Below are 26,708 nucleotides of genomic sequence, written 5' to 3' on the forward strand. Positions count from 1 at the left end.
ACTTCAGTAGAACTGCATTTATTACTATATCTTCTACAAAAAATATCAAACAAAATATTGCTACATTTGTTTTTTAAACTGCAACTATTAACACTATATTCATGAACACTTACAAGACAAATATACAGGTTAAGTTCAATTATACAGCCTTCTGCAGAAATAAAATTAATAAGATAAATAACAGAAAAAATGTACTAGTTAGCTTTCAAAACTTACCCTAATTCTAAACAAGTCCACATTAAACAAAGTATAGAAGGTGGTTACATTTCTTATCAATTCTTCCAGCTCTAACTATGAATTCAACTTAATACTGAAGGATGAAAACAATAATGTAGTCTTTAATTACATCAGAAACCTGAAAGGGAACACAGTTAATGTAATATGTTATTAAATACAGCAAAGCGATCCCCTACCCACAAAACATAACAAATATGCTTGCACAAAAATATTATGCAAATCTCACAGTAAACAAATAAATATGACAAAATACCACAGAAACAAGGGGATGCATCACTTATATAACTAATTACAACAACTAAAATTAAAAACTCAAGTTCGACATGTCCAGCCAATCTATCCAATAGTTTCTCACACAGAATCAAGGAAAATAAAACTTGTAATATCTGTTATATAAAATGTTAGCATACAGACACATTCACAGATATATGACGAAATGCTGTAGTGTTGTCAGTTCATAAAGTGGAAGTCACATCTGACATAAACAATTTTCAAAACATCAGCATAACCATTTTTAGAGGAAAAGTCATGGCGCATACGCAAAATGACAAAATAACCCACTTTTGTTAGGTATGGAACAATACAAGCTTGTTAAAGGGAGATCTTCACCTTTGAATCATTCCACATTCTCTGAAGGTGAAATAGCAGTGCTTGATAAAGGGCTGACAGTACATTAAACAGACCTTGCTAAAGCATTCGACAGGACACAACAGGTTAGTATAGGAGGGAGGCAATTATCTATCCTGACAGAGGATCCCAGTGGTATCTCACAGGGCTCTACATTGGTGCAACATCTTTCTGGCTATTATTCACAGATAAAAATGTTGAAAATGTTCTGCAAATAGCCAAATCTGCAGATGACTTCACAATGGGTAGTAAAATTACTTCAACAAGAAGTGCTAAGGCTCTAGGCCTTCTGCAAAAATATCTAGTGCAGTAGTTATAACCTCACCTTTAATGTCAGTAAATCTATCATTATAGGACTTGAAAACAAGACTACATAAAATATGATTTAAAAAGTTTTCAAATCATTAAAAACTGACACTGACTTAAAGTCTACTTTAAGTGGAATATAACTACTTAAACTTTGACTAGCATGTTTCATAGTCAGAAATTTATATTCTGTAGCCACATCTACAGGGCACACCTACTAGTCATTCCATGAAGATTGTTTTATCACTATATTTCTCAGTGATGCGACTCATTTTTGAATATGACATTGCATTCTATAGCTGTTGAACAAACCAGCTGAAAGAACTTGAAAAGTTGAAATGATTTCTTATAAGAAAACATGGCCATAAAAACAAACTAATGAGAAAGGTTTCAGCAAATGTCATTTTTTTCTGTTTCTTATAGATTACTTAATGATGATGTCTGCGTGGCCTGAAAGCTAATATCTGATTTGAGTCTATTTGCAAGTTTATGCCTGGAAAGAACAATTGGAGGAGGTAATGCAAGATTTAGGAACCTAAGACCAAGAATAATAGAAAAAAAGTGAGTGATACATTACACAACACTTTTCAGGTCTGTGGAATAAGCATCTCTTTACAGTCAGAAGTCAGTAATTAATTTATTTGAAAAATAATTGATAGAAAATACTAAAACAGGGTTACAGCAATTAACCTTATTGAAGCCCAGGTGGTCTGAAACTTGACCTTTGACCCTATGAACCTGTAATAAAATTTCATTAAAAAACACAAGCTCATGCCTTGTGCAAATACTCCAGCTTACACTGCTACTAGCAGCACAACTAATATATAATTTTTACGCTGATTAAAACCTTATCATTGCACACTATAGTTCATAATAAATAAAAATCTAAGCTAAACAATTAGTTTCAGTGGCTCAGTGACTATGAGGGAGGGAGTCCTTTTATAACCCAGTAGTGGGCACAGTGAATGGAGGAGTCAGATGGGATGGAGGACCCACAGATGGAAGGAGGACCCACACTCACCAAAGTGAAATAGCAGGAGATCATGGCACTGGGAGCAGAACGGGCTTCTCATGGGAATAGGTAGATGACAAATACAAAAAGTTTAATTGGGTTAGTTTGACATATGATTTATGGCATTTTTATCAGCCTAAATTGATCACCTTTAAAGGTTTCTGCTTCATTTTATACTAAGTAAAAAAAATAATACATTCTTTGTCTTCTTAATTTTGGTAAAGTGTGCCCATATCACATGACAGACTGACACCCAATACAAGATTTTTTCCTTCTTTGTGCTCACTGAGTACTGGGAAATGCCCAACTCTCCTGCATCCCTGAACTCAGAGAGTGAAATGAAAGAACAAAGGAATGAATAAAGTAAGTGCATGATACAGCCAATCCCGGCCCTGACTGCTGTAATTGCATTAGATAAGATCCTTCACATGCTGCAGAGTTAAATAAGTGACACTTCAATCTAATCCAATTAAATACCAGAAGTGCTTTCAATAACTAAAGCAGCTTTTTGATCTGACTAATACCTACCTGCTATTTTGTCTGAAACTTGGTTCAAACAACATACAAAAATGCTTAAATCCCCTCACCGTGATAGCGGATACTAAGAAGGGATCATACTGGTACACGATTAAATGGAAAATTCATGCTCTCAAAAGTCAGTTTAAGTTATAAGTTTATCCTACTTCAATGCACAGCAATCAAAATACAGAGGGAATTTTTACTTATTATTACCTTTGGTCCCAGTAAAATCTGCAACAATGTCATAACTCTACATTGCTTTCAAGTATTTAGAAGAGATAACTGAGGGTAAAGTAGTACATTAGCTAACAAAAAAATGTAAATGAATGCACAATTATCAATGAAACATAGATTATGGGAAAGTACTGATCATTACTTATATGACAAACTAAAGCTGAAATGATTAACATAAGTTATATTTCTCTGACAACGAGCAGTGGTGGCAACAGGCAGTATAGTACAATAAATACGAGTCTAGTTTATGCAGCATATGAAGTAATCTCATTTGGGGTGGGTGCATTATGTTACAGCACTGGCAAAGAGGCAACATCTCTTCCATGATTATGGGCCAGAATACAGGCAACAAAGATTAAAAATGATGCAGAAATACTGCATCCAGCTATGTGGTATAGAGCATTGACTGGCCATGCTGTGCATAAGACATTATCTAAGGCATGTAACAATGGGAAGTGGGTAGGCTACGGTTCTCATCATTTGAACGGATGGAGTAGGACACAGTGACAGGGACCTGCAATGGCTTCATATATGGAAGTGAGGATGGACTAGAGATGTGAAAAAGTTATATCATGTTATATGGTTGGGTGATTAATGGGAGCTGGATACATTGTGTACCAAGGGGGTGAAGCTTCCTGTTGTGGACAGGTGTCCAGATTTTGTGGCTGCTTGCAGAGTACTGGCTCCAGGGAACACAGCTGCAGCTAAGAGAAAAGTGCTACTTGGGCATGGATATGGCAGTAAATGTCAAACCACAGGTAGGATTGATGTAGACTGTTAATAGCCTCAGCCACTGGGTATCCTCTTCACAGAATGACACTATCAGCAAAACTTGCTAGCAAGGATAATGTATGACTGGAAGTACCTGACCAGCTGACCATGTGACCATCACATAGGCTATCTATGTGAGGGCAGTCCCACCATGTCACACCAGGCTCATCACCAGTATGTGGGGTCAATAAAATGGCACTAGGTGCCTCAGGGGACCTTCCCTGTTAGGTGTACAAACAGTGGAGACAGAGGAGTGGTGGCCATGGGTATAGCATTGGCCATGGTGAGCAGATCTAGAAGACTCCATGGCAGCTACAATAGTTGCCAAGTGACAATCCAGTGACGTGTGTAGGCGGATATTCTCACCGCCCCTCTGACCCAGGTGGTGCAGGCCCATGTGGTGTTTGTTACTCATACCCAGTGTGGGAGGAGCAGCACCAATGTCCACCAGGATGCGTTTCCATAGTGCTCTCATCACACTCTATAGTGGTACTGTTACTCATACCCAGTGTGGGAGGAGCAGCACCAATGTCCACCAGGATGCCTTTCCATAGTGCTCTCATCACACTTTATAGTGGTACTGTTACTCATACCCAGTGTGGGAGGAGCAGCACCAATGTCCACCAGGAAGGCTTTCCGGGGTGCCCTCATCACACTCTATAGTGGTACTGTTACTCATACCCAGTGTGGGAGGAGCAGCACCAATGTCCACCAGGATGCCTTTCCATAGTGCTCTCATCACACTCTATAGTGGTACTCTTACTCATACCCAGTGTGGGAGGAGCAGCACCAATGTCCACCAGGATGCCTTTCCATAGTGCTCTCATCACACTCTATAGTGGTACTCTTCTCATTGCTGATATGTGAGCTGATGACAACAGTGCAAACTGTGTTGGGCTGCCAGACATGTCTCTTTTCCATCTTTAGTAGAGAAGCAGTGACAGGTTTCACAGGTACTACGGCTGTGCCAGTGGATATGAGTGGCATGATGCTCTCCCCATAATGGCACTGTGATATCAAACTGTGCCAGGATTTGTCTGCTATCACTGGCAGGCTTCAGTACTGCATTGACATCAGGTATTTGCTTATTCCATTGAGAATGATCAGATGACTATTGCATCTGTGAAGACAGACAGACAAATAAACATCTGGGTGTACAACTGATGATACAGGACAATATCGCATTCCAGTGTTTCAACAACACTGCAGGGCACAAATTACACACAGAATTAAGGCAAACTGTAAGCTATTGTTACTGTAAGTTCTGTCTGCTATGGCTGTATTTTAACAGAAGCTATTAATTAACAAGTAATTCAAAATAATAGGTTATCTTCAGCTTTGATTCTTGATTCAAATACCTTCCACAATCTTTACATGTATAATTTCAGAGAAATTGTTTACTTAATATTTTATTCATTTTATTTGATTTTGTTTCAATTTATTTATCCATAAAACGGAATGTTAGGCATTTATTTATTCAAATGAAAGCCTAATCTCTGGATTATCAATAACTAAAAATCCTAATCAAAATCAGAGATTTAAATTGGCAACAGTGGAAACAGTCTCCTACTAGTGAAAACAGGGATGACTTCATCACTCTGGGAAACGTAAGAAAAGACATAATAAGACATACGGCTAAGCATTTTTATTTCTAAAAAACTTCACTCACAAACTGCATCAAACACCTGTTTCAGTTAGGAAATGATAGGTGGCAGCAAATATAATGACCAAGTTAAAGACAGCTTCATTAAGTGTTCTTCAGGCCACCTTTTACACATTGATTTCTTAAATGAATTCTCTCAAAATCCTTACAGCCCTTCATACTCTACCAACAATCCCAGTTCCCATCTAGAAACCCAACTATTTATTCTCCCATTCTACCTTTCAGCTATTAAAATTAAAGACAGTGATTCTATAACAAATATATGCAGAGCCACTTTCTATCTCCATCACTCTAGTTTACTAAATTATATCAATAACATATTTCTTTCTCACTTTACCATATTTATACTTTTTGCCTCTGTAACAACACAATGCATCTTTTAAGGAAGCAAGCTGTAATTAAGTCCCAACCTAAGTTTCTCATTCCATCCTCACCCACCAACTTCAGAACCAGTACATTTCTACCTCAGCAAGACTAATTGGCAAGATAGTATATATTCAAGTCTCATCTATACAAGTTGTTCTTCTTTCTGCTTTTCCTGGTTAGGGGTTGCCACAGCAGAACTCCGGTCCGCTAACGATTGGCAGTAGATTTTTACGGTGCCAAGGTGCCAGCCTGATGCCCAACCTTCAACGAAGACATGCCCATTCATGCATGTCTTTCAAATGCCACTCAACTGCGGGGAGGACATGCAGACTCCCCACAGAAGGTGCTCCAGCCGAGAATTGAACGGGAGAACCTCTTGCTGTGAGGCAACAATGCTACCTTATTACTGAAACTTAAACATGGCTTTTGGTTACATTAGAATGTAAGAGTACAGCAACTGTACTGTTCATATTAACTGATAATATTCTACTAAATCTTGATAAAGGCAACTGAAATCATCTATGTAAAATCTTTGACATGGCAGAACACTCTTTTATTAAATGTAATTGAATCTGGAATTAGACAAAGAGCAAGGTCTTCAGCTCCACAGAGCATATATGGTAAAAATAGGCACATGCATCTCTTTCTCACTCTACCACAATGCCACAAGGCTCCATACTTTCCCCTCTTCACTTTTCCATCCTTAAAATGGGTTACCTGCTGACCTGCCAGAATTACAAAACTTTCTTTACAATGGCAATATGGTTACATACAGACTCAAATTCTTTCAAACCATAACAACAACAAAAAAAAACAAGAAAGAGCCTTAGTGATACCTTCCAGTTGGTTTCAGAAAATGCATGTGTCACTTAACAATAAAACAGCATGATTTTTCAGGTCCAAGAAAAGTTGTCATCAATAACTCCAAATTACCTCATCGTCTGTGATGCATGTAAGAAAACAGAAACTAATACCCACCTGCACTATCAAACAGTTTGTCTTGCTCTACAAACAAGGACCACAATTGGCAAACTACTGTTCTTTTTTCACCAAATATCATACTTTATATCATCTAACTAAAGGCAAAATTGGCATTTCCCAAGCTCAACTACACTATGTACTATCACTTTTTGATACTAGTTCTAAAACTCTTTCTATCTTGCAAAGAGTTTGTAACATTATTTCCAGATTTATTACTCTTTCTCCCAAGGAGCACACTACTAGCTTACATTAGCAAAGGCTAACTGACTTTTAATAATTACAACTTTGACTGCATTTTTTTTAATCTTCTAAAATTAAAAAACTTCCCATCTTGCCAGTTGCCATTCATATAGAATCCCCAATTATCAACTTAGGTCATTTCCTCCCATAAGAGCTACACTGTAGACATCATGGAGCAAATTACCTATCAGTGACAATAGTTTCTTGGGAATCGCTTTCCTCCTCCCCCTAAAAAAACAGTCATACTATGAATTCAGATGTAGAATTCAAACAACTTCTGCAATTGAGAGCAAAATATACGTTTCTTCATTTACCAAATTATGTTGCATGCCCTTTAAACTTCAGACCTACTCAACTAACATTTCCAAAATGTAACTTAATTCAGTTAATCTTTATTATTCTGTGACATGTATCCTACTTATTTTTTATTAACTATATTCTCATTATATATGTTGTACACATTTACCATGTCTATAGTAACTTCCTCTTCAGTCATAAAATAAACAGCATATCCCACACATGTGTTCTTCATTACTAAATATGATAGCATTTGTTAAATGTTATTGGACAGACTTTTGTCCAAAGAATTTCATGTTCAATTTAATATCTGTTTGTATGACCTGGTTTTGACTTGTTAAACCTATCATTTGATAAAATGAACTGTATTTGTTCTTACCTGGCTTGCCTGAAAATGGCCCATTTGAATCTGCAATCTACTGCAGAACACAAATTTAAATAAACAAACAAAATACATAAACAAATAAATACAATAATGTACACGTGTTGTTTATCTTTGTGAATGAATGTTTGGGTCTGTGTCTGATGTGAGTATACTTGAGAATAGGTGAGTTTGAGTATTTGGACAACTGTATGAGTTGCTGATTTTCAAACAAGGTTTAAAGAGCACCTGATTATCTTTCAAGTGTAATAAGCTGTTTAAACCATCCTGTGTGACTGACAGTAGCAAGGTGGAAGATTCATCATGACATTACTCCTACTGCTAGAAGATGTCTGTTTTCAGAAGAGTTATAAGAAATGTATTTATTTGTTTCTGCTCCCACCAGAGATGGAAGGGGTGGGAGACATTATGAATGATAAGAGTGAACATTCACAGTAGTAAATAATTCTTTGTTTTAAAGGGTTTCACACCCACTACATTCCCTGTTTGGGATGAAGTACAGACCAAGTTATTTAGACTTTGCATAACATTAAATAAAAAAAAAAATTTCATAACAAAAAAAAATCAAAGGCTGCTTGTCTTCTGAAACTGAAAATTGTTTATGTTCCATCTTTTGAAATGTATTTTGGTGGAAATATCTTAAGTGTATCTATTTATTGTTTTGAAGATTGTGCAATAGATATTGATTATGCTGACTATTGCTTGATTTACTTAGATAAAGAGTACAAAAAACAAGTCTTACATACAAATATTAAGTAAAATGCGCTTTTGTTCCTGTGAGAAGAAATGCAGTATTAAATGTTTTTTTTTTTTAAACACTTGTACTTATCAGTTGAGAAAAGCATTTTTGAGCATGTTTTATTAAATAAGCATCATAACTTATCCAAAAATGAATTGGAAGCTTTACAGCTGCTTAGAGGAAAGCAAGAAAGAATTGTGTGTAAATCAATAAGTAGTTATAGGCTCATACAAAGTTACTAGACAACCAGTCAAGTAAAACCATTAAGGAGTCTAGCCCAAATCTCCAATTGCTCCAAACTACTGACTGGTTAAACTTGCTCAAGGTCACACACTAGGCAAATGAAGGCAGAAAGATTCAGACCTTATATCCATGGCAAAGTAAACAGTTTATTAACAAGTTAGAGCTTTTTAGTCCTCTATGCTAACTTCTATAATGGGAAGCTTTACAATGGCTTAACTGATACTGCAGGAGTTTTATCTTTTGTTGTAAAGCATTTGTTACTGCACTTGAGCTCAAAAAAACAGTTAATTTTACATTAAGAGGGTGTTATTCTGCACTCTGGTTGGAGCAGAGGGCTGTTTCAACCCAAACAAGTTGAGAACTGCTCATGTAAGGCTTATTGTGAGTTTATCTGACTGGCCTGAGGTCTTAACTGTGCAGAAGTTTTTCATCCTGCTGGTATAAAAGCTTGCATAAATGCGTTTACCCATGTCTTATGTATAAATAAACTTCTCCAGTTTAAAATCTTCTATAGGAAATGCTGTCCATAGTCTCCCACTGTTTATAGCTGCTCAAAGAACTGCAAGTTTGCATAGAGGGCAGCACTACTGCAGGTCATCTAACAGTATACTACTAAACACTCCAACTTAGACATTTAACTGACTCTCCCCTACTTCTTCCCATCTACTAAGGATCTGGTATAATGGATAGGCACTTTCCTGTCATCTCTGTTCCTGGTCAGGTAGATATGGGCATCCTGAGGCAGTGTAGTAACTGTCTCATGTTCACTGACAATCACTTAATTTTAGAACAGACAAACACAGTGTGTGAGAGATGTAGATACACAATGACATTGGAGGCAAATCTCTCACATGGACACATGAAAAATGCAAAACATGTTGTTAGCATTACACCTAAATCACTCACTACCAACACTAAGGAGCAAACACCCAGACCCTCATATGTGGAAATACTTGTAATTTACCCAGACCTCCAAGACCTCCTAAAAGCATCTCTCACTGGCCCTGCACACACTTAAAAAAGAGATCACCTCATACAACACATATCTCTGAAAATCATAGCAGCCCTGTTTCCAAGCCCATAAGACAGCACACCACATAGACAAATATTTCAGCTACTGTGGATTGTAAGAAATACTGATGCCCCCTTACCAGGCTAAAGAAGGAGAATATCACAGTGACCTGTCTGTCTGGAGCCAGGATCCACCAGATCACTCATGCACTTAGGTCTTTAAACCACAAATACCAGTGTGACATGGTCATAGTCCATGTAGGTACAAACGATCTAAGACATACCAAACTGGATTACATAAAGAGAGACATGATGGTGCTCTCTGAATATGTTTCCCAGGTGGGCATGAATCTAGCCTTGAGTAGCATCCTACCTTCACCAATGATGATGCCACAGGGCCAGAAAAAAATTATTACCTTCAGCAATCGGCTTAGTTTCTGGTGTCACAACAAGGGGAGCCAATATCTGTCAGCCTGGGGAGACATGATTGACACACCACAATGCTTTTGCCAGTGATGGTTTGGACTTGTCACCACTTGGCTTCTGGATACTGGAAAAAAAGGTACAAAAACGTACACTTCTCAACTGTCCAGATTTTCACAGATTATCCATATTTTTGCCTCATATGTTTGGTTTATTCCTCATAAAATATGTGATTTTCTGGAAAACCACTGAGGATTAAGCTTACTAAATAACAAGAGACAACTGAGTTTCAAACTTCCTTTTCTTCAGAAAATACATGTTAATACAAATCCTTTTATTCTAGCAACATTCTAAGCTTGTAAAAGAAATATTTAAAATGTGCCCCTATTTTGGGGCCTTTATCGCCCCATGTTTTGCATTGTCCAGATTTCTTGTGCTAAGAGGTTGAGAGATATATATGTAAGTAACATCATGTTATGAGGTAGCATACAGCAGAAATTTAAATTTGGATGCATTTACCTTTGTCTTTTTTGCTTCTTCATCTTCTAGACGTGCCTGCAATTTGCGTACCATCACCTGCCTCTTCCATTCTGGTATAGGTCGGCCTTTCTCATCATGTGTGGGCACCAGAGAGTCCACATCTGCTAAGTTCATCTCAACAACTTCAAGAGGAACAAATCCATTTTCAGCAGGATGAGATTGGTCCACTTGTTTTTGAGTCTATGCAAAGAAAATCTTTGTTAAATTTTAGATGCTTCAGCACAATAATTCAAGACACATTTAGTCCCTATTTCATCAAAAGCAACTTAGTTATTGATAAGATCAGCATTTACTCACAGAACTGTACTTCATTTACTTTCAAACATATGTATACATTACAATATATAAGATAGAAAGATAAATGAGTTTATTTTACATGCTTGAAAAACACTTTACTTAAACCTCAAGCACTAACAGAAGATTCAGTTGACACCTGATGTTTTTGGCAGAGGCAAGCTCCTATGGAACCCCTACACCCTCAATATAATATATTTATTAATTAATTTATTTATTTATTTTTTCAGGGATGCGGTTGAAAATGTTGTCAGTTCAGAATGTCAGCAGTCACAATTGCAATATCAAAATGTTGGCAGTTCAGAATTTAGACAGTAAAAAAATGTAGAACGTCAGGAATGTATACATAGATAAGTAGGTTGGTCTAAGGAGCGAGACTACATTTGTGCCAGTGTTGACAGGTTAGGTTAGAGTAAGAGATAGTTAAGGGGCTAGTTTTCATCTAGTGTATGTTTTTAGTGTTATATTTCTATGTCTGAGCTTGTCTGTGTAGTGGTAGCATTACAGAAAGGATTTTTCTAAGGTAAGGAGCTGATGTAAAGTTAGGAGGAAGGAAGACTCTGTAACGTTATCTAAAACTTTTATTGAACAAAGCTTTCGGATAAAATCCTTCATCAGTGTTACAAAATGAAGTTTAACAACACATATTAAATAGTATATGTCACACAGCCAATACTGAGGTCTTTCCTCTATGCAGCTTACATATATCTAAATATAAAGATACTGAAAGGTTTAAACAGGGCCTTTTGATTGCAACCCTTAACACAAGTGTTGGGGGTCTTTCTGAATCCCTGATATGATTTCCATCGAAGGCTTCTAATCAAAACACCCACAGATTTTACACCCACCTTCTAAATATTCTGTTCTATAAAAAAACAAGTAAGGACAGCTGTCAAAGGAAAAAACTTCAAAGACCAATACACGTAAGGTTCAGTTAAGGCACATTTAATAACCTGCTGCAAGGAGACAAAAACATGCAAATACAGGATTTTGCCTAACTACTAACAGGAAGTATGCTATTCTTATACTGTTCTACAAGACATTGCCTTCTATGGCTGACATAATCAAACACAACTTTCAGTATTGTTCTACAGCAGATGTTACTCAGATTTTCTGCTGACATGACTGGATTTATGAAAAACATTTTGAGAAAAGCAACCTGGTCTTGGTGGGCCTTAGCCCGTTATAAGCTTCTATTGTGTAGTTCTAATACATGTGTTACATTTCAAGGTACTTTTCTAACTTAGACACAAGCAAATGCTGATTGCAGTTCATATTTTCAAGCAGTCTTTGTTCTGATTATCTATAGCTTCTGTAGCTGTGTGTTTTCTCACAGCACAAGCGGAACTCCTTGTCTAAGTCTCATAACATTAATGCATCTATTCATTATTTTCCTGACACAAGCAGAACTTATCTGCTTTCCTGTAAATTTCCAAAGCATAAGCAATAGCTGCGCATATTTCATGACAATACAAGGTTATAAAGCTTCTGTAATTCGTACAGATTTTATGCAGTGTGAAATAGAATAAATGTAACCCTTTTCAAGCCTTAAATGCACTAAGCATATTACTAATACATACATTAATACATATTTTTCTGACATTTCCCCCCCTTCTAATACTTTTATTCTACTTTCAAAATAAGCATAAACAGTTTTTTCTTCTCTTAACCTCTTCCTACTCAGGATTTGCAGTTAAGAGAGTCATTCAGTTTAAACTTATGAAAGCATTTCAGTTTTTCAATAGTTCTTCAAACTCAGCACTTTGATATAAGGTTTCAGAAACTGACATATCTATGAAGTCTTTAATCAGTCTTTTCATGCAGGGGATGCCACAGCAAACACATACTCCCAATAGGAGCATTCCTACACAAATGGCAATCAGGATGTCCATTAGGATGGTACCCCACCCGCCCAAACCATTTCTGGAAAAAGTCCGTCAGTGGGTTTGGTCCTGGTTTGGTCATGGCCGACACTTGCTGAATTACCTCAAGATGATTGTCTATCTCGTGTTTATGGTCAGGAATATACGAACAGCACTCCTCCTGGATTAAAGCGCAAGTACCGCCTCTCGCCGCTAGGGTGAAGTCGAGAGCCACACGGTTTTGATGCACTACAGTTCTCATGGCATTCAGTTCACCAATTCGAGAGCGGAAAAAGTTGCATTGCTCATTACTTCGAGAAGTTTAGACAGTTTTCTCAGCTCCCAGATCGATTTCACTGCTCCATATGCTGGTGATATGCCTGCCCACAATATAACACTGTCACTCAAGTCCATGTGTGTCAGTTTATTGCCTATAGAATGATGTTTTTTCCAGCGAGCATCGATTTGCCCCACTGGATTTTAAGGTTTCTTGACGGGTTTCTTGATGACCTCTCGGACATTCCGAATTTTTCCTCGAGGTAAAACTGCAGTGTGCCGTATGGCTGGAACCAGGTAGCCCAAAAAACAACTGCCGGACCAATTCCCAAGTAACCATTTGTATGCCTTTCTGCCACACACAAAATAACAGTCCTCTACTTTAGTAGTAACTTTGCTATGAATATGCACTCGCCCTGCATGAAACATTTTTCTATCAATTATAGACAGTTGTTTATAAAAAAAAGAATTATGTTTTACTTCATCAATTGTTTTGTGCATCAATTCAAGACATAAATCATAGTTCGTATTACAATAAGAACCTGCATTGTTAGCTTTAGTGTAACATTTATAAGGAACAGTCACATTGCAATTGCTCCAACCCACCTGAACAGTGTCATTTTTATAAAAAGACACAGTTCCCTTTTGTGGAACAGACAAGTGCAATGCTATTTTATCTTGTGATGTAATTGTTGAGGTATCATAGATCAAGTTTTCCCAGGTCTCGTTGACCCCTAGGGGGACTGCAGTCATTAATAATCCCCCATATGCTGTCGGCAAAGCTGTGCAAATCCAGCAATTCGAAACATTGAAAGTCTCAGCATACACATATTTAATTGCCTGGTAAGTGTTGAAGTTTGGGTGCCAGTCTATGAGTAATGCTTTACGTTTATTCAGTTCAGTTTGTGTGGCTGGAAAAAGGAATGGCCACAACAAAAAGATTATTGTCACTAGTACAGTTAACAGGATGATTATGCAATACTTCTGAGGAAATGGTTGTTCTGCATTCCTGTTTGTTCTGGATTCTATCATTTTTGCTCTTGACATGTGACAAGATTTTTGTCCAGTTCAAAGTTCTTAACTAGTTTGCAGTGCATTAGGTGGACCCACGAGGCACGCTCTGCGATCTTGACTGCAGTGGGTGTCGACAGAAGCACGTGATATGGGCCTTCCCACTTTGATGATGCCCAATTCTTCTTCTTTATTGTTTTCACCCAGATCCAGGTACCTGGTGCCACTGCCACTTCTGATGGTCTGGTTTGTTCTTTATCTGAAACAGAATTTGACTGCAACAGATGTTTAGAATTCAACAAATTTCTCATATACTCTGCTAGTGTACAGTCGGCTTCCTGGTCTGCGGGCATGAGTGGTTTCCACTGAGGTATATAATAAGCCCTTCCAAATAGTTTTTCAAAAGGAGTCAATCTTTTTGCATTCGGAACAGTTCTCATGCTCAACAGTGCCAGGGGCAGACAGTACACCCAATTTCTCTGTGTTTCTACTATTAACTTCCTTAGCTTACTCTTTAAAATCCCATTATGCCTCTCTACTAACCCTGCAGATTGCAGGTGATATGCACAATGAATTTTGTAAAGAAATACCAAAGTGTTTACTTAACTGTTGTATGGTTTGGTTTACAAAATGTGTACCATTGTCACTGTAGATCCTTTCCGGAATGCCAAATCTAGGGATGATTTCTTTAACGAGAATTTTTGCTATGGTAGCCGCATCTGGATTTTTAGTCAGAAAGGCTTCCACCCATCTGGAAAACATATCTACAATGACAAGACAATACTTCTTATTTTCACATTTGTTCAATTCTATGAAATCCATACAGATAGTATGAAATGGATACGGTGGTGTAGGGAAACTCCCTTGCTTGGGCTTTAACGCCCCTTGTGCATGATGTTTATTACAAACGTGGCACATTAAACAAAAATTTTTTAGAGTAATTTAAGAATCCATATGTCGTGAACACTCGGTTCACCAGCTGTACCATCCCCCCTGTTGAGACATGGCATTGCCCATGGCTCAACAAAGCTGCATATCTAAACAAATTAGATGGTAATATCGGTTTCCCCTCTTTAGAGATGTACAGCCCCTTTTCGAGAATTGCTCCTCATTTTACCCATCTTTGTTTTTCAGCCTGCGTAGTAAGTGTCTGCATTGTCTTTAACATTTCTAGGTCTAAAATCTCAGAGGGTTGTAATTCCTCATTCAAAAGAAATACTTCTGAAGCTGCCTGCTTTGCAGCTGTATCAGCTCTCGCATTACCTTTTAAAATCCTATCCTGTTACTTGGTATGAGCTGTGCATTTACAAATAGCTACTTTCTGAGGTAACTGAATAGATTCTAAAAGATCTAAAATAAATTGTGCATGATTGATTGGTTTGCCAGTAGATGTTATCATTCCTCGATTTTTCCACTGTTGTGCAAAAACATGTACAGTAGAGAAAGCGTACTGGCTGTCAGTAAAAATGTTCACACATTTACCCTTTGCTAAGGTACATGCCCGTGTCAAGGCAATCAATTCTGCTGCCTGTGCAGATAAATTGTGTGGTAAGGGTTTCGCTTCTATAGTCTCAGTATCAGAAACTACTGCATATCCTACTAGGTTCTGTCCTGCAGGACCCCTTTTGCACGAGCCATCCACGTAGTATGTCACTTCGGCATAATCCAAGGGGACATCTGTGAGATCTTTTCTAGGCAGTGTCTTTTGCTCAATCACCTGCAGGCAGCTGTGTGGTGTGCCATCTGCAGGGGTTGGGAGCAAGGTAGAGGGGTTCAAAGTCGTGCATCGTTCAATTGTCATATGAGGTTGGCTCAACAATATAGTCATGCAGGAAAGATGCCTAGCAGGGAAAAGATATGCTACCTTCTCTTGCAGTAAAATAATCGCGACTGCATGAGGCACTCTCAGTGTGAGAGGGTGGAACAAAACTACTGAGGCCGAAGCCTGTACTGCCATTGCAGCTGCAACTACTGCTTGTACACAGTGGGGTAAAGACCATGCCACTGGGTCTAGTTGCGATGAGTAATAAGCAATAGGGCATTGCTTGTCCCCATGCTGCTGTGTTAACACTGATGCCATATAACCTTGCTTACAATCTACAGTTTGGAAAAAACGTTTATGATAGTTTGGTAATCCTAAAACTAATGAGGACGCTATTAACTGTTTCAGTTTGCAGAAAGCAGATTCTGTTTCTGGTGTCCATTGTAACAAATCCTGTGCTGCCATAGGCTTTTTATATATCAGGTTAGTCAGCGGTGCAGATTCCAAGGCATAGTTTGGAATCCAGCTCCGGCAAAAATTAGTCGTACCCAGGAAGGACATCATTTCTTTCTTGGTAGTGGGTTTTGATGCTAGTAAAATCGCTACTTTTCTGTCCTCATCTAATGTCCTACCCTCTTGGATATTACATATCCTAGGTATTTAACTTGTTTTCTCCAAAGCTGCAGTTTATTTTTGTTTACTTTATGTCCCTCAGTGGCTAAGAATTGTAATAGCGCCATGGTATCTTCTTTGCAATCTTGCTGAGTGGGGGCCGCCAGCAGGATATCATCAACATAAAGTAAAATCTGACCGCCTCTTGGTGGGGTAAATCCTGCCAAGTTGCTTGCCATTTCTTGTGAGAATATTGTCAGACTTTCACAATATCCCTGTGGTATATAGCGCATATAGCGTATATAGCGTTATATCGTGGACAGGCATATTACCAGCATATGGAGCAGTGAAATTGATCTGGGAGCTGAGAAAACTGTCAAAACTTCTCGAAGTAATGAGCAACACAACTTTTTCTGCTCTCAAATTGGTGACTGATGAACTGAATGCTATGAGAACTATAGTGCTCCAAAACCGCATGGCTCTCGACTTCACCCTAGCAGCGAGAGGTGGTATGTGCACTTTAATCCAAGAAGAATGCTGTTCATATATTCCTGACCATAAACACGAGATAGACAATCATCTTGAGGTAATTCAGCAGGTGTCGGCCATGACCAAACCAGGCCCAAACCCACTGACGTACTTTTTCCAGAAATGGTTTGGGGGGGGGGTACCATCCTAATGAACATCTTGATTGCCATTTGTATGCTCCTACTGGGAGTATGTGTTTGTTGTGGTATCCCCTGCATGAAAAGACTGGTTAAAGACCTAATAGGCATTTCAGTTTCTGAAACCTTATATCAAAGTACTGAGTTTGAAGAACTGTTAAAAGACTAAAAAATGCTTTCATAAGTTTAAATGGAATGACTCTCTTAACTGCAAATCCTGAGTGGAAGAGGTTAGGAGAAGAAAACAAACTGTTTATGCTTATTTTGAAAGTAGAATAAAAGTATTAATGGGGGGAAATGTTAGAAAAATATGTATTAATGTGTGTATTAACAATATGCTTAGTGCATTTAGTGCTTGAAAAGGGTTAACACATTTATTCTATTTCATACTGCATAAATCTGTACAAACTGCAGTTGCTTTCTGACCTTGTACTGTTAGTTAAAATCTTGCTTGTGCCTTGGAAATTTATTGAGAAACAGGTGATTTCTGCTTGCGTTAGGAAAATAATGACTAGAGCTATACTACTTGTATGAAACTTAGACAAGAAGTTCCGCTGTGCCATGAGAAAATACACAGCTGTAGAAGTTATAGATAATTAGTACAAAGCCTGCTTGAAAATATGAACTGCAATCAGCATTTGCTTGCATCTATATTAGAAGAGTACCTTGAAATGTAACACTGTACAATAGACGCTTGTAAACGGATTAATAGTCACCAAGGCCAGGTTGTTTTTCTGAAAAGTTTCTCACAAATCTAGTCATGTCAGCAGAAAATCTGAGTAACATCTGCTGTAGAACAATACTGAAAGTTGTGTTTGATTACGTCAGCTTAGAAGGCCATGTCTTGTAAAACGGTATAAGAATGAACATACTTCCTGTTAGTAGTTAGACAAATCCTTGTATTTGCATGTTTTTGTCTCCTTGCTGCAAGTAAATTAAAGTACCTTAACTGAACCTTATGTGTATTGGTCTTTGAAGTTTTTTCCTTTGACAGACAGCAAGCAGAAAAAGAAACATTAACAAACGGATGATCAAATTAATACACATAAACAAACAAACACACACACACGCACACACGCACACACACACACACACACACACACACACACACACACACACACACACACACACACACACACACACACACACACACACTCACACACACACACACACACACACACACACACAAGGCCAGCCTTAGGTCAAAACTGACTGAGGAGATATAGGGATCCATGGCTACAGGGAGCTCCGCACTTTTCTCCTAACCAAAATCATTAGTCCCAGCCACAGCCCCATAAATTCTGCTTTTTCAGCCTGCCAAAGAAACATCTCACAGGACTGTTTCTTTGGCATTAGTAGGCTAAAACTTTCAGTTTAGAGGAACAAGGAATTTTTGGATATGTAGTCCTGCTCCCTATGTAGTACTAGTGAAGCTAACTACATATCCCTAAATCCCTTCCATCACTACTCCCTCTGCATTTTCTTTAAAAGTGTTTTTTTTTTTTTTTTTGTAATGTGTTTCAGTTGTTGTTGTGTGCGGGTAGTGTGGCTACTGGATTTCTTATTGCGAGTGCTAAGCAGAAGCGACTGAGATTACAAGCTTTTATTCCCAAACAGACATTATTGTGGCTTATTTGGTAAGTATTTCTTTTTCATTTCGTCTGGCAGGTTAAACCAAATATTGATCAGATCTTGATCATCAAAAGAGAACAGAAACAAGGAATTGGGACGGGAGGTGGTAGGTAAATTTAACATTGCACTGCTACCACAAGCCAGGTACAACTCCACTGATGAGCATACTCACAAGTTATTTTTAAAAGAAAACAGTTAAAATATACTGCCAGAATTGGTACACTATTATACTGGTTCTGGCAGTACTCTTTTAAGAAATGAACATCACCTTTTTTTCTTTGTTTAAATTCTGGCACTGGCAAAGTCATAAGACAAAAGTAATTGCGGGTGGGGAGGATGGGAAAAACAGATATTTCATGTTGAGAGGGACAAAAACACATGCTTCCAGAGGGTGTGGTTGGTAGATAAGTTCCACATGGTGCCACGGTGCCTCGAGGTAGGAGGGAAGTAAAAATGCATTATCTCCCTACTGTCCAGAATTTTGCAGATGCTAAAATGTTTGCCTCATATTTGTTCTGTTACTCATAAAATGGGAGGTTTTCTTACAAATCATTGTGGTGGTCACTAAATAATGACAAGACATTTGAGTTTCAGATTATATCATTTAGAATATCATGTGTGCCAATGTAAGACCTGTTACTCAAGTAACTTTTCTGAGTTTAAAAGACCTTTGTCCTTGCCATTGTTTGTTGGCTTTGTCTAGCATTTTTGAGCAAAGTTGTTGACACGGACAAAACGGTATGTCTCAGCTCAGGTAATAGTATGGGAAGAGGCCAAGAACGCATTTAGACTGCGGGCTAGAGATTGCCTTACCTATCAAGGATTGATATCAGAATGTAGGCAAAAAGAAAGGAATAGTGGGATCCTAGGCAAAAGAGCAGCACTGGTAAAGATTTTAGTAAAATCTAGAACTGAAGCTGCTGTTAAAAAGGGATAATTAGTAGGGCATATGAAATATTGCATGATAATTATAGGAATCAATCACAGGAGGTAAGAAAGGGCTGGGAAGAGAGACTGGATAAGCAATTCACAAAGAAACAATGGGACAATATATGCATGGCTCCCAGATATGCAATAAAGTGTAGAAGATTTAGGACGTTTGCTTGGAAGTGTTTCAATGAGTAATTTTATACCCAAGCAGACTCCAAAGAATTTTTCCTCGGGTAGACTGCAAATGTTGGAGGTGTGATGGGGATGAACGAGGTAATTGGGAACTTATTTTTTGGGTGTAATGAGTTGGCAGACTTTAAAAATTTTCTGTAGACTACTCTTTCAGAAATGCTGAGTGAGCAAGTTGATATAACTAAGGAAATGAGATTTTGAGCTGTGATACAGAATCGGAATTGCCTAGCCCTAGTAAGGCCTCGCTGAGTTTAATTCTGGTGGCTGCCAAAAAAGCATTTACTAGAAAATGGAAAGCAAATTTTAAACCAACCATACGAGAAGCAGTGAATATAGCAACAGAGATAAAATAACTGGAAGTGGGATCTTTAGAAAAGGGTAGATGCAAATTACATATAAAAAATGGGAATTATGGGAACAATACCTGCAGAATAATGTTTTGGAGGAGGAGGAGGAGTGAGGTTTAAGGGAAGGCAAGAATTGAATGATCTATGTACTGTTCAATTGACAATGACTGTATAGCAGAGTATCTGCGATGTATAATGTTTGGAATTGAAAATATGTCGATATGGTTTGTTTTCATTTATATAAATATATGATTGCACCCCCCAAAAAAAAGAATCTCTCAACTATTCAGAATTTCACAGATGTTCAGATGCTTGCTTCAATGTTTTTTTTGTTTGTTTTTTTCCTGTTCCTGTAAAATGTGTGGTTTTCTCTCAGATTATTGCATATTGCAGTCAGTAAATAATGCTAAATATTTGAGTTTTAAACTACATCCACCAGAAAATGTTATTCTTCAACTTTCTAAGATTAATAGAGCAATATTTAAAATGTTTCCTGGATTTTGGTCCTTTATTCCTTGCCTCCCATTATTTTTAGCTTTGTCTAGAATTCTGAATCAAAGTTGGTGAGAAAGCCAGAAGTGTTTCTCTCAAGTGTCCAGAAATTCTCAGCTGGCCAGATTTTTGCCATATATTCTTTTGTTCTGTTCCTGCATAAATGGGCATGCCTTCGTTGAAGGTTGGGCGTCGGGCTGGCAACTCGGCACCATAAAAACCTATTGCCAATCATTAGTGGACCGGAGTTCCACTGTGGCGACCCCCAACCGGGAAAAAGCCAAAAAGACAAACATTCTTTTGTTCTGTTCCTCATAAAATGTATAGTTTTCTTACAAATCATTGTGTATTGCAGTCACTAAATAACAAGGACATTTAAATTTCAGACTACATCTTTCAGGAAACGTGTGGAAATGCAAAAATGGTTGTTCTATCAATATATGGCAGTTTGATAGACAGGGCTTGCAACTCTGATACCCTTCTAGCAGATGTTATAGCAACCAGAAAATTAGTCTTCCAGGAAAGGAACTTGAGGTCTGAAGATGAAGAAGATTCAAAAGGTGGTAACGTTGGATGAGATAGAACAAAATTTAAGTCCCAAGGAGGAAGGGGTTCCTTTAAGGGAGGTCTTAATAAGGAGGCACCTTTCATGAAGGCTCTACACAAGCTGTGTGACATTAAGTTCAAAGTAGGATTACCAATGTCGAAATCTGAAATAGCAGCGAGATGTACTCTGATTGTTGCTGCAGCTGAACCTGTTGGAAGAGTTCCATCAAGAATTCCAAGATAGAGTGAATAGGTGCAGAAAAAGGGTCAATGTTTCCATTTTGAGCCCAGAGAGAAAATCTTTTCCATTTGCTAGAATACAGTTTTCTGGTGGAAGCTTTATGAGAGGACATCAAGATATGTTTAACTGTTGGTGTGAAATTCTAAATTGGGAAGTGGAGCAGCCAAGCTGTCAAGTTGAGGGTGTGGAGAGAAGGATGAAGCACACCTAACATATGTGTCAGCAGGTCTGGAACTGGGTCCAGAGTCCAAGGTTTCTCCTGAATATGAGGCCAAAGGCATGGGAATCAAACTTGATGAGGCCAGTAAGGAGCAATGAGAATCATCCTGCTTCACAAGGACTGTGCTTTCTGAATGACTCTGGGTATGAGAGGAAACGGAGGAAAGGCATACAGAAGTCCTGAGGGCCAATCGTGAGCAAGTGTGTCTCTCAGTGTCTCCCCTAGGGGGGGATTAGGGTAAAGTAGTTGCTGCACTTGGCATTCATGGGAGTAGCAAAAAGATCACAGCAAGGCAGACCCCATGTGTGGAAAATCCTTTCCGTTATGTTCTGATTGAGAGACCAATCCTGAGGCATTAGAATTGCCCTCCTCACCTTGTCTGCTATCAAACTGGACTTCCTCGGAATGTGCATTGCTACTAGAGAGTGCTGGGAAGAAACTGCCCACTGCCCAACTATTAGGGCCTCGTGACAAAGGGGGTAAGATCTGGTTCCCCCCTGCTTGTTTATGTACCAAACCACAGACATATTGTCTGACTGTATCGCAATTGTCCCTAGAGGGACAGAGTCGTGAAGTGCTTGCAACACAAGAAGCACTGCTCTCATCTCTAGGACATTTATATGCAAGTGAGCCTTGTGTTCTTGCCATACACCTTGGACTGTTCTCCCCAGATACCCCCCCCCACCCTATCTGGGAAGTGTCCGTGGTCACTGTAGCTAAAGGTTGTTGTGGAACAAAGGTTCTCCCTATGGTCACAAGGCTGGAGTATATCCACCATCTTAAGTCATTTTTTCATGATTCCGTTATCCTGATAAGGTGAGACATAGGAAGCTCTTAAAGTGACCATTGGGAGAACAAAAGCCACTGAAGGATCCTCATATGCATTCTGGCAAGGGGAACCAGTGTTATTGTGGAAGCCATTGTCCCTAATAATTTTAGAACTATCTTTGCTTTCACCTTGGTCTTGGGAAGAAGATGAAGTATCTGGTTTCCTGAGTGCTGAAACTCTGTCTGTGTCTGTTGGAAGACGTGCTATCAAGGAAGCGGTGCCTAGATCTGAACCTATAAATGTAATATGTTGACAGGGCAACAAGGCAGATTTTTGAAAGTTAACTGTAATACCCAATTGAGCGCAAATTTCCAAGGTCACATCCCTGTCTTGTTGGAGTAGATGCTTGGTGGTGGCAGATAGGAGCCACTCGTCTAGATAGGGAAACACTCGGAATCCTAGATGCCTCAGGTGAGCCGTGACTACTGCCATGCATTTGGTGAACACTCTGGAGGCTGTAGTGAGACCAAAGTGCAAAGCTCAGAACTGATAATGACTGGCTCCCAGCTGGAAGCGTAAGTACCTTCTTGATGCCCTGTCCATTTTATGTGGTAGTAAGCATCTTGAAGGTCTATCGAGCACATCCAATCATCTTTCCCTAAAAAGGGAAGTATAGACTGCAGTGTCACCATTCGGAACTTTGACTTCTTGACAGAGTCATTTAAACTGCTTAGGCCTAATATGGGTCTCCAATCCCCTGTTCTTTTTGTCAACAAAAAGAATCTTGAGTAAGTTCCGAATCCTGTTTGGTCTGCGAGGACTTCTTGGATGACTCTGTTCTGCAGCAACATTTGAATTTCTATAGTTGTTTACTCCCTTAGATTGGGTGGAACATCTGGGATTGTTCTGGTCTGTGGGACAGGGTAGGAAAAGGGAACGGAATATCCTCTGGATATTATTCTTAGTACCCACTTGTCACTTGTGTTAGTTTGCCAGGCTTCTGGGTAGATAGATAAATGTCCCCCGACTGCCTCCAGAGTACAGCAATCAGTCTTCATTTCAGGAGCACTGATAGGGGCGTCCGCAAAAGGAATCATGGTCACCCTGGTTTTGCAGGCCCACTCTGCCTCTAGGGCAGCATCTACCATTGTTACTTCCCCCTCTGCATCCTGGAAAACTCTCTGGGATATTCTGAACCACATTTTCCCACTCTTCTGACCTATAGGATAAGGTCTTGAAGGTATGGAAAAATGTACTCCAATGGCAGAGAGAGTTTTTCCTTCCTGCTCGTATCGGGTGAGAGTGTCTTTTACTTTGGGTCCAAAGACTGAGGAACTGTCAAAAGGGGCATTAGTAAATGTAGATTTAAAGGGCTCCTAAGGGAAACTCTGGAACCCACTGCCCTTGTCGCACCATCAGTTGCGTAAGAGATCAGCCTCATGGAAGTTGGATAGCTGGGAGGAGACCTTCACATTCATGCCCGCAGCCAATGTACTTTGTAGAGTACCTCCTAATTCTTTCAGGAGATCTCTCTATAGCCTTTTTAAGTGAGTGAGGTAGTTCAGCGATCGAAGTGTAAAGGTTGCTGATGAAAAGACATGCTTCCCGTATCTGTCCATTATTCTAGAGTCTTTGTTCAGAGGATGGACAGATAAGGATGTCTCTGAAAGTTCCTTCTTGGTGGCTGCTGCCACCACCATAGCATCTACAGGTACCCTCTTAGTAAGGAAATCCTTTCTGGAAGGAGTTGATAAGAATTTGTTTGGCCTCCAAGGGACTGGTTCTATTGTATCATTTGACTCCCATGCATTTTGACTGACCAAGTCCATTAGCTCATCGAAAAGCAGAGACACCCAGGAGGCTGAAGGTTGAGATCCAAAAGCCTTCAGGTACACTGACTCCTCATCAGAAGGGGTGGAGGCCTGCCAGCCGCCTCTCTGCTTCAGGATCTCTAGAATATCTGCAAATGAGATATCATCAGAGGACGACCGTGGAAACCCTTCTGACTCCGAAGGTCCAGCTTGGCTCAGAGGAGAAACAACAGTGGGTACAATGGCTACAGTAGGCTCTGGGACTAGAGCCAAAAATAATTTGGTTAGCGCCAGCAAATTCAAGAGTCTGCGCACCACCCATACCACGTCATTGTCAGATAAGCTCCTGGTGGACCTGGAGGATAGGGATGGAGAATGAGACCCATGCAAAATGGGAGATCTCAGTGTACAGGAGACCAGTGAAATCTCAATAGACCAGCTCCGAGAAGAGGCATCTTGAGGCTCCGAAGACTTTGGAGCCGAAGAACCAGGCTTGTCAATCAAAATAACCTCCGCCGGTTCCGAAGACTGTGGACCCAAGGAGGTAGAAGCCTTAGATATTTTAGGTAACTTGACTGGAGGCTCTGAATGAGCCAATGCAGCAGGTGATTGTCTCTTTTGAGGTTTGTCCTTTTTTGAAGAAGGAGAAGAAGAAGAGGAAGAACTGTGGATAGCTTCCTCAAAAGTTGGCTTCAAGAGCCCCTTAAGTATCAATTTGTTTCTCCTTTCTTGTAAAACCCTGGCACTGAAGGAATGACAGAATGTACAATCCTCTTGCAAATGAATAGCTCCAAGGCAATAAACACAGATGACATGACCGTCAGTAACAGACATCTTTTGGGAACATTTCTGGCATTTCTTGAAGCCTGAAGGCTTATCCCCCCCCCTTTGGGTCTTTGGACATGATTATGACAAAAGACCACAATCTAACAACAGAAAATTCTAAATACTGAAACTACTGATATATAACTAACTACAACAGGAAACAATGAGCAGACAGATAGACAAAGGAAGATAATAGTGCCTCTAACTAAAACGGCCCTAAATGCCAGAAAAAACAACACACCAACTACAAGCCCTCTAATTAAAACGGGTGAAGAGCTCTCTAACTTAAATGAGCTACTCTTACACCTGACTTTAACAGAATGTGTCTTAAAGCAGCATACGTTGTTACTATCTAGTATGCAGAGCAATATTCATGTCAAACGCTCACTTTTTATAAATATTTTAAAAAATATATTATTACTAAATTGTTATTTTTTGTAAATTGTAATTTTATAAGGATAATGTATAATATATACATATATATGGTTGATGTTGACACATCCTTTTATACATATAAAATATCATTTTAGCGATATATATCAAGATCGCATTATGTGGCAACTGTAATAGCAGGCGGCGCAATATAATAGATAGGGATAAAGAATCTATGTTCGTTTGTTTATTTTAGTGAAGATGATTCTGATCGCTTGCAAAAAGTACTAACGTGTAAGAAAGGAATATTTAATATAAGACCTTGTCACATTTGATGTTTAATGTCTTCTAAATGTAAAGTGACAGTCATGGAATATTTTTAGATAGGGCATCAATATTAAATGAAGTCGTCTCCCTTGATTATAGTTATTACTATAAGGACAGTCAAATCAAAACAAATGGATGACATGATTTATGATGAAACGATGTTACATTTGTACAGGTTATTATGCATAGGTTTTCAGTCTGTTTTTATCTTGGTTTTAGATAGGTTTTTGATGATAGTTTGAGTGTTTTATATCAATTAGATTTGCAATGTTATTAAAATAACAATTTAGTAATAATATATTTTTAAAATATTTATAAAAAGTGAGCGTTTGACATGAATATTGCTCTGCATACTAGATAGTAACAACGTATGCTGCTTTAAGACACATTCTGTTAAAGTCAGGTGTAAGAGTTTTGTGTTAATTGATGAAACAATCATTTAACTAGTGTTTAGAACACGAGACTCGATTGGTTAATATAATGTATAAAAAGAATGTGGACATCTAGTTTAATTGATCTGATGAAGCATGCGCATAGCATGTGAAAGCGCTTATCCATTCTGTCATTTGTTTGAATAAAGAAGATTTTAGGAATTATTCTCGTGGTGTATCCTTACAGTTTTGCTGCTTACATTTGTTCCTGATTGTTTGCTGGAAGGATACTTTGGGAGTCAACGATATTCTTTGACATTTTAAATGAGCTACTATCAAGCTATACGAAAAGGACACAACAACAAAACCACTACAAGGGATGCAGCATGGCCTATGAAAATGACAGCCAAAGGCAGCATCAAATAGGAATAATACCTATAAAAATCTAGATATACTAATTCAAAGGCTAACTATGCAACTATAATGCTAGAAGAAAACACCCACTATAAAATATAAAGAGAAAAAAGGTCTAATGAATGTAATAAGTAGAAAAAAAATCA

General features: G+C 38.6%; 1 protein-coding gene across 1 annotated transcript in view; it reads right to left on the reverse strand.

Moving 5' to 3' along the window:
• Positions 1 to 304: 304 nt before the first annotated feature.
• Positions 305 to 26,708, reverse strand: part of LOC122801197 (espin-like protein) — a 929,965-nt gene continuing 903,561 nt past the window's right edge. The window contains exons 9-10 of the mRNA XM_044070755.1: positions 10,571 to 10,771; positions 305 to 355 (exon numbers count right to left, since the gene is read on the reverse strand). Coding sequence (XP_043926690.1) covers positions 305 to 355; positions 10,571 to 10,771 — 252 coding nt within the window. The remainder of the gene's footprint in view (positions 356 to 10,570; positions 10,772 to 26,708) is intronic.

Source organism: Protopterus annectens, chromosome 4.part1 (genome assembly GCF_019279795.1).
Source record: "Protopterus annectens isolate FY-2018-M chromosome 4.part1, PAN1.0, whole genome shotgun sequence".
Taxonomy (NCBI): domain Eukaryota; kingdom Metazoa; phylum Chordata; order Ceratodontiformes; family Protopteridae; genus Protopterus; species Protopterus annectens.